This window comes from Chenopodium quinoa, unplaced genomic scaffold (genome assembly GCF_001683475.1).
Source record: "Chenopodium quinoa cultivar QQ74 unplaced genomic scaffold, ASM168347v1, whole genome shotgun sequence".
Lineage (NCBI taxonomy): Eukaryota > Viridiplantae > Streptophyta > Magnoliopsida > Caryophyllales > Amaranthaceae > Chenopodium > Chenopodium quinoa.
In genome coordinates, this window is record NW_018743292.1 from 7,792,238 (window position 1) to 7,801,776 (window position 9,539).

The 9,539-nt window shown below is 34.4% G+C and overlaps 1 protein-coding gene across 1 annotated transcript; it reads left to right on the forward strand.

Annotated features, from left to right (window-relative positions):
• The first annotated feature begins 542 nt into the window (after positions 1 to 542).
• LOC110736805 (kinesin-like protein KIN-14I) lies at positions 543 to 6,724 on the forward strand. Its single transcript, XM_021917120.1, has 19 exons — positions 543 to 734; positions 1,109 to 1,275; positions 1,387 to 1,530; positions 1,771 to 2,028; positions 2,111 to 2,182; positions 2,384 to 2,452; positions 2,697 to 2,774; positions 2,859 to 3,008; positions 3,118 to 3,199; positions 3,302 to 3,397; positions 3,487 to 3,663; positions 3,753 to 3,859; positions 3,942 to 4,120; positions 4,239 to 4,400; positions 4,478 to 4,731; positions 4,958 to 5,121; positions 5,213 to 5,401; positions 5,570 to 6,054; positions 6,176 to 6,724. The coding sequence occupies exons 1-19, from the start codon at positions 617 to 619 to the stop codon at positions 6,288 to 6,290; spliced, it is 3,066 nt and encodes a 1,021-aa protein (XP_021772812.1). The 5' UTR covers positions 543 to 616; the 3' UTR covers positions 6,291 to 6,724.
• Positions 6,725 to 9,539: the final 2,815 nt, after the last annotated feature.

The window sequence follows — 9,539 nt, forward strand, 5'->3', positions numbered from 1 at the left end:
AAGACAACTTCAAGGCTAAAAAATGAAAATCAAAAAAAAAAATGTTGTCAAAAAAGTTAAAAATAGCCTTTTTGTGTAAAATATTCCTATAAAAACATCCAAAAAAGAACACAAAACTTCAGGTGACCGAAGCGAGAGGTTCGGAAGCAGCTTTTTGTGGGATATTACCAACAACTTCAGAGAGAGGAAAAAAAAAACAAAAAATTGAAGAAAAAAGTAGTAGTAAGAACGTTCAACAATGGCGATTAATATTAATGTTTAGCAAAATATTAAAATAAAAATATTGAATTTTTAAACAATAAAAACTAAGGGGGGAAAATAATTTTTTAAAATTATCAACACCATCTGCTTATTTTTTCCCCTTCTTATATCTTCTCCTCCATTTCCGCTGTCTCTCTCATTGAATTCTTCAAAATTTTAATTGATTCTATTAAAAGAGTTTCTTTATTTCTTGTGGAATTTATCTGGGTTTGTTTTAATTTTTGAAATGATCATCAATAAAGTTCAGAAATCAACTAAAATTCTTGGATTCTGAAAAACCTGCAAAATTTTAGTTTTTTTTTTGTTTTTCCATCTTCAACGGTCATATTTCCTGGTTTTTTGCCTGATAGTGTCAATGGAATCAGAGGGAATGTTGCCATTTTCGGTGGTTTCTGTTGTTGAAGATGTTCTTAGACAGCATGGAACTCGATTGAGCGACATCGATTTCGCTTCAAGAAAAGCAGAGGAAGCTTGTATGATTTCATTCCTCATTCTTGATTACACATACTCATATTTTTTTTGGGTTTATTACCATCATATATTATGATTGATAATAATGTAGGTTGAATTTTATGATTGATTATGGTGAAGGATTGTAATTTATTACCTGATTAGCTAAAACTATTGATTTATTGCTGGGATTATCATATTACGCCTGTTAAATGAGAGATAATCACAATTTAGATGAATTTGGATTAAAATGCATATGTTTTGATCATTTTTTGTTAATTATTATTATATATGTTTTTGGGTGGGGGGTTGATGTTGGGTTTTAAATTGGACCTTCCTTGTGATATTATGATTAAGGATTATGTTTAGGACTCATAAGGGGAACTAAATTTTGTAGCATCGAGACGATATGAGGCGGCGAGGTGGTTAAGGAAGATAGTGGGGGTTGTATGTTCAAAAGATTTGCCAGCTGAGCCATCTGAAGAAGATTTCAGACTTGGTTTGAGAAGTGGGATAGTCCTTTGTACAGCAATCAACCGGGTTCAACCTGGTGTTGTTCCAAAGGTATTTATTATTCACTAATTCTTTGTTATACTTCGTGTTAAATATTTCTGAATTACTTGTATGTTATGTTTATGTTACATGCACACATTACATGTTTTCTGGTATTTCTAGGTGGTAGAAGCTCCAAATGATACCGTGATCATCCCTGATGGCGCGGCTTTAATGGCCTACCAATACTTTGAAAATGTGAGAAACTTCCTGGTTGCTGTAGAAGAGTTGGGACTTCCTACTTTTGAGGCATCAGATTTAGAACAGGTTAGTCTCTCAACCATACTTGGGAGTTGAAATAAATCGTATTTCTCAATATTAAGTCTTATGCAATAAAATCGAAATGACTCAGGAGATTTTCAGATATAGAATTTGCCCCTCTTAAGCTCTACTGTATAGAGATTGACACATAGAATTTGATTATAGATGATGCATGCCTTTTTTAAATGAAAAATTTGCTTGCTAGTCTACTAATATTTACTTTTGGTTTAAAAATATAATGGCCAGGGTGGTAAAACAGGAAGGATTGTGAGTTGTGTTCTTGCTTTGAAATCTTTTAGTGAGTGGAAGATGGCAGGAGGTAACGGAACATGGAAATATTCAGGAAATTTCAAAACACCCAGCTCTACTAGCTCTACTGGCAAAACTGTTGTTAGAAAGAATTCAGAACCCTTCATGAATTCAATTTCAAGGACTTCATCTATAAGTGAGAAGTCTCTAGACACCGAACACTGCAGTGATGTTGGTTTAGATTTAAGTGACACGGTCAGTACTTGCATCTGATTGTTTGTTTGGTATTTATTATGAAGGAAGAAGCAAATCTAAAAACATTCAATTTTATCAACAGAGCAACAGTCGTTCCTTAAACATGATGATTCGTGCACTTCTAATTGATAAGAAGCAAGAAGAAATTCCAAATGTAAGTTTTCTTTGAGCTAACTCAAGCATTTTGATGGGACTAAAGATGAGCAGCCTAAATATTCTCAAAATCAGTGTTGATAGAGATCAAGATCTCAAACATTTGACTGATGTTCTTTACTGATTTCAAACTCCTGCTAGTCCTGTGATTGCATCAAATATTCCTGTCATTTGTAATTATTTGATCTCCTACTGATTTCAGATTGTTGAATCCATGCTCAGTAAAGTCATGGAAGAGTTTGAATGCCGCTTAGCAAGTCAAGCTGAATCTGTAAGTAGCTCGTAGCTGTTTGCTGCAGTGTACTAGACTATAGTCTAATAGTAGTGTTATTGCAAAGCCTCTCCTTCCCTGAAAATCTTATTCTGTTGAATAGAGACCTACTATTTGGTTATAAGATAACATCACTTGGTTTCACTGTTTCATTTTGTTAAAATTCAATATACTGAAATAGTGAAATGTTTAGTTGTATAAAACTAGACAAATTAAGATCACAATAAAGTTTTATCCTTTGCAGGAGAAAGCTGCTCCGGAAGCAATGTCAGTTTCTGGACAAAACACATCTCCTGCTGAGTCCCCCAAGACAAAAATACAGGTAAACTATAAATTGGAATACAGTTTGATGACCCTGATCTTGAGTTGCTGAAAATCTCCTCATACATTTATAAATATTTTGAAGAATCATGATGGCAATGTCACCGACAACAATAATGAGCCAGAGCAAGTCAGTGAAAGTGAAGAGATTCGGAGCTGTGTCCCATGTGCAGCGCCTAAAAGCAGCTTCAGGAAGCATGATGAACATTTTGAGAGGCAGGAGAGTAATATCCAGGTAACTGAAAGCAATATGTTTCATTGAAGCCTTTTGCTGTAAAAAAAAAAAAAAAAAATACATGTTTTTAATCAGTGTTGCTGATTTTTTTTTTTTTTTTTTTTTATAGGATTTAAAACAAACTGTCCACAGTACAAAAGAAAGCATGAGGTCATTGCAAATGAGATATCATGAAGAGTTCAGCAATCTAGGTACAATTACTGATATTTTCTGTGATGAACGTGTTAACTGTTAAGCAACTAATTGACTCCCTAAGAACATAATCTTTGTATCCTAACAAATTGTTTTGATAGGTAAGCACCTCCAGAGTCTTACTCATGCTGCCTCAGGATACCAGAGAGTTCTTCAAGAAAACCGCAAGCTGTACAACCTAGTGCAAGACCTGAAAGGTATGATGGACATGAGAAAAAGTCTAGCCTGATCTCCCTATTTCTAATGAGTTCTGATTAAGAAAAACTTTTTTTCCCTTTGAACATAGGGAACATCAGGGTGTATTGTCGAGTGCGTCCATTCCTTCCTGGGCAAGCTAATGGTTTTACCACTGTGGATCACATTGAAGAAGGGAACATTACTCTTATGAACCCAGCAAAATATTGTAAAGACGGGAAGAAATCCTTTAATTTTAACAAGGTTTTTGGACCTGATTCAACACAAGGTTAGTTGCGTTACCATTTGATATTTCTGATTATAATCCTAAACATTTAGGAATTGATCTCAGCATCATGTTCTTACATCTTACTGCAGCTGAGGTGTATACGGACATGCAGCCTCTTATTCAGTCTTGTCTTGATGGTTACAATGTCTGCATCTTTGCATATGGGCAAACCGGATCTGGAAAGACTTACACAATGGTGAATGCTAAATTGATTCAATCATTCAACTGATGGTTTTCTATTATAGTCTTACTAATGCTGAACTTCTGCTATTATACAGAGTGGACCAGACAATCTCACAGAAGAAACATATGGTGTGAACTACCGAGCTTTGAATGATTTGTTCTGTCTAGCGGAAGAAAGAAAAGCCACTTTCACTTACGAGGTTTCTGTTCAGATGATGGAGATATATAATGAGCAAGTCAGAGATCTCCTAGCTACTGATGGATCAAACAAGAAATATCCTTTCCTTGTCTTTCTTTTACGTCTTGTTTTCTCTTTTCAATTTATGATGATTTCATCTGCTAAATGTCTGCTGTCATTACACATCTATGTTATTCCTTAATTCTAAAATTACGTTAGAGATTCGTAACAGTTCTCAGAATGGGATAAATGTACCAGATGCAAGTAGGTTGCCAGTCTCAACAACAGCTGATGTAATCAGCTTGATGAATCTTGGTCATAAGAATCGCGCAGTGAGCTCAACAGCTATGAATGACCGAAGCAGTCGCTCTCACAGGTAAACTTGCTATTACATATTCACACTCTAAAATTAACATTACAATTTCAAACAACTCTTAAAATGTATGCTTTCAGTTGCATGACAGTCCATGTCCAAGGGAAAGACTTGGCATCAGGAGCTGCTCTACGAGGTTGTATGCATCTTGTTGACCTAGCTGGAAGTGAAAGGGTTGACAAATCTGAGGTGACAGGGGATCGATTGAAGGAAGCACAGCATATCAACAAGTCCCTTGCTGCATTAGGAGATGTAATTGCTTCACTTTCTACGAAGAATGCACATGTTCCCTACAGAAACAGTAAACTCACGCAATTGCTCCAGGACTCCCTAGGTAAATTTGTTTCGTTCTTTTTACCTTATGAGTTCAAATAAGTTCAAATGAGACTTGATTTCATACAAATTAAGTTTTGGTTAGCTCGAATAAGTTTACATAAATTCAGATAATGGTTTCAGGTCAAATGAACCTAGCCTAGTGGGGCTCACTGCTTAAAGAGGCTTAAATCTCCTGTTTCATATTTTTCTGTAAAATCTGAAGTCCTGTAATTTTATTTCAACAGGAGGACAAGCGAAAACATTGATGTTTGTTCACATAAGTCCAGAGGCAGATGCCCTTTCAGAGACAATCAGTACACTTAAATTTGCTGAGCGTGTATCTACTGTGGAGCTTGGTGCTGCTCGGGCAAACAAAGAAACTGCAGATACAAAAGATTTAAAAGAGCAGGTTTTTACAGTTCCCTTGTCCTCTTGATTTTCTTCCAGTTAACTTGCAGTCTCTGAATCGACAGTTGAAGCATTATATTATTTTGTGTAAGGTTTCCAATCTCAAAGCAGCTTTAGCCAGGAAGGAAGAAGAAATGGAGCACCTTACTCGTTCAGTAACAAGCACTCCAGAAACAACAAACGTTAGGTCTACTGCTTCTTCACCTACTCGTCCATCCTCTCGTTCAAGAGACGTTTCAGGTGGTCGGAAGAGTCCAGTGCAGGATGTTAGTAACACCAAGGTAGGTTACTTTTTTCTACACACCACCAAGGCAACAACAATAACATTGTATCAGCAACTTTTTTAACCTATTATAACACATTTGAAACATAAAGCAATAGCATTGTTAATCATAAATGATTCTTTGATAAGGAATTACAGCTGATTAATTGAATTTTGTGGTTTGAAGGTGAAAAACAACTCATTGAAGCCACGAAGGAGAAGCTTGGATCCAAATGATCTGTTATCAAATAATTCCCTCTGGCCACCCCTTATTGTCAACAAAGCAGAACAGAAGAATCTGACTGCAGGGGATTGGATGGAGAAGGTGATGATGAAGCAAAGTAAAGTAGATAGAAGTAGGTCTGTAGAAAACTTAGTGGATGAAAACATGAAGCCTTCTGAGAACTGTCATCCTGATGATAGCAGCACTTTGAAGCAACCTTACGATATCTTGGTAACCGACAAAAAGGATTGCCAAGATAGCGACTCACAGCTTAGTATGTGTGAATTGCTTACTCCTGACAGCATTGATGAGCTTGAGATAGCAACCAGTGACTCTTCTGAGCAAGACTTTCAAGTTCTTCTTCCAAGAACAGCAAGTTTGCCTAATGTTATAGGATCAAAAATCAAGAAACCTACCCCAGTAAAGGCATCTAAAAGCCCAGAAAAGAGGTATCTTAACAATTCCTCATTGTTATATTCTTTCATTTGTAACAATTTTCATTGATGCAGTCCTTAGAAAACTTGATACAGTTTTGTCTTTACAAATCTAATGTCCTTTTTCCATGAGCAGGAGTTTGATCCCTATGCCACCCATGAGGAGATTATCGAATGGGTTGAATACACCGGCAATCAAGAATGGAAGACAGGCGGTGTATGTGAAGAGGAAATCAGGAAATGCAAAGTGATGAGTACTAGCTAATTCTGCTATGCATATATTATGTGATGATGGCTTGTCATCCTCCATATATTTTTTTTTAGTAGTTAGGCGAGGGAGGGTGAAGGAGTTGAGAAAAAGGCTTCTTTTTTATTTGATTTTGCAGTGCAAAAATGGCAACTATTTCAGTTACCTGATGCATGATTTTGGTGGTGATGGGTTCAAGTATATGCAGTCCTGCCAAATGGCCCAAATTGATGGTGATTGCCTTTTGTTGTGTTACATTGTGTATATGGGTGTTTGATTCAAATGGCCCTAAGCTAAGGTTTGATTTTGTTAGTTCTACCAAAGATGAAAATCGAGTAAGGTATATAAACTATATAGTACACATATCACATATATATGTCTTCTTGGATCAAAGATTTGATGCAATGAAAGTTAATGAAATTGTTGTACATTATATATTTTTTGATTGTGTTGTTTACTTCTTGGATCAAATTTATGTAATTTTTTTATGCCAGCTTGACTCAAATGAAGTATACCAACTTAATTAGCTAATACAAAATTCAAATTCAAGTTTGAATCTCTTGCCAAGGTGCTGGTTTAAAAAAAGTTGTATTTAATTGAATTTCTTTGAGTTCTTGTAACAAGGAAATTGAACACTTTATGAATGGTATCTTTAATTTTCTCGATATAAATGGCTAGAGTAGTTATTTGGTAGACTTTCTCAATGTATTGTAACTTAGGTTTTCCATAAAATTATTTCAAATTGGACGTAAAGAATTATTGATGACTCACTACAAAATGAACTGATCGATACTACCTTTGTTTTTCTTAAAGTTAGAGTTGGGATTAGGGACCATTAGAGGAGTGGGAAATGATAAAATAAAGTAGTGTGAGAAGAAGTGAAGACCATTGGAGGAATGGGAAATAATAAAGTAAGAGAATTTGTGTACATTAGTGGCTAAAGATATATTATTAAATTATACTTTGTAAGAGATTTTCAACAAAGAAAGTGTAGCTATTAAAAAAAAAAATAGACGAAAATAGGAAGTGTAGTTAAAAAAAAAAAAAAGGGAGTATAATGTAGAAAATCGTTTTGCGGTAAGTAAATTGGAGGATTACATGGAGACATGCATGGACAAGGGACATAATACAATTACGTCCACACCAATTTGCCAGCTGGGTTACATTACTTTACTGTCATACACTCATACTTCATACCCCTTAAATAAGAATGGAGTGGTTAAGTTAACCAATAAAATGATTACTTATTTACTTGGACTAATTTTTATTGTGTCCTATTCCGTCAATCACGTGACTCGCCTTTTTTCTAACTTGACTAATGACTACGTATTGTCATATTGCCAAATTCAATTCAATATTATCCAAAACATAAAATGAAATTGAAAATCTTACTATAACAATGTTAATACAACTACTCTGTATTAAGCATTACTCTTATAAAGTATTTCTCTAAAACATAGTTTAACCAAGTATGCTTAGTGAAGTTGGTGGAGAACTAACTTTGTGATCTGGAAACTGAAACTCCACCAACTATATATGTTTGGACCTCCACTCTCAAACGTTGACCTACAAAGTTGTGGATATATATGGGTTAGCTGTGAATATTTCCCATTGATATAAATATGAGTGACGGTTGCCAAAACAGAGAATTATTGATCCTTTTGATAATTGATAATGAATAGTGGTAATGAGAATGAATTTTTATGTAAATTAAGAAGGAAAATACACATTAAAAAAGTTTAATCTCATATCAATTGAAAGGAACTCGACCTTACTTAAATACAGAGTATATATTTAAATCGGATTCTAATAGACAATTGTTATTTTAAGATATTTTAAGATACATCATTGCCTTCATCTGGTAATATGAAGACTAGAACCTACGAAGTACTAGCCTTGCAATTTCCAACCAAATTTATTTTGGAGTAAATAATGTTTATATTAAGACAGAAGAGAAAATACTTCAAGAAATTGTATGGCAAACAACTATGACGGCAGGTTTTTGCCTTTTTTGGATTGATAATAAAACCCTCCCTTTTTGTTTATTTCATTGATCCTTCACCTAATTCTTTGCTAGCAATTGTTTGTGCCTTTTTTTTTCCTCCCCACCTAAATCTTAATTCTCCTTTATATTACTCTCTCTCTCTCTCTTTTTTTTTTTTTTCCATGGAGGGATTGTTACTTTCTTTTTTCTATTCTTGGTTGAAAAGATTTGTTGAGAGAGAAAAGTGGTGAGGCTTATAACTTAATAGTTGTTGTGAGATTAAAACAGGGTCTCTGAAGGACTAGTTCTGTTCAACTTGTTTCAAATACTTATTATTTATTACTTAATAATTTAGATCAGATTAGAACTTTTAATTATTATTTACTTATTGCTAAATATCGTTAATTGCATATTAATTTTTTTTATGAAAATTACATGTTTGAAAATTTCATAATGAGATGAATCTAACAAGATCCATTTTAATAATGTTTTTCTTTATAGATTAGTATTAAAATGCGGTTAAAGTTTAGTCAAATTATTAAATCAGATCAGATCGGACCAAATTATAAAAGTTCAGATCAGATCGGACCAAATTATAAAAATTCAGATTAAATCGGATCAGACCTTATTAAAATCAGATAAGATCTCCTTGTTTCAGGTGAAGAGAACTAGTTCGAAATATGATGTGGAGCAAACTTAAGAGGTATTTGTTTAGAATCAAACTTATAGGGTGTTTGGTTCACATATAAGGTATGTGTTTAGAATGGATTACCCGTACCTTATGTTTGTTTTCATGTTTTTAACAGTTTCAAACCCAACCCAAACTTCAAACCCCAAGGTATGAGCTGAGGTTTAGAAACCTAAAGGGGGAGGTGGATTTGGCTTATTCCCACACCTTTTTATTTTTTTTGGGGGGGGGGATCGGAGAAGTCCTAAGAGACACTATATATCATTAATTAAAGCCATACGACATCTACCATTGACAATCAAACGATAATGAACACAGATCTAACAAAATCAAACAAGAATTGATTGGGGAAGGGCTAAGAATCCATTACATAAATATAACAATTCGGCACATTCTCGATTCGTTGTCTCATACAACTTTTTGAATGGATCCATCACCGCTTCATTATTTTGTGAAAAAGAAAATTCTTGTGCTGATTTTGTAACTCGAATCCAAGCAATAATCAATCGTAGCCCTGCACAATTGGAGACCAAATTAAATGCAAATAACACCTTGTCTACCTTGTCTTTCGAAAGAGTTCG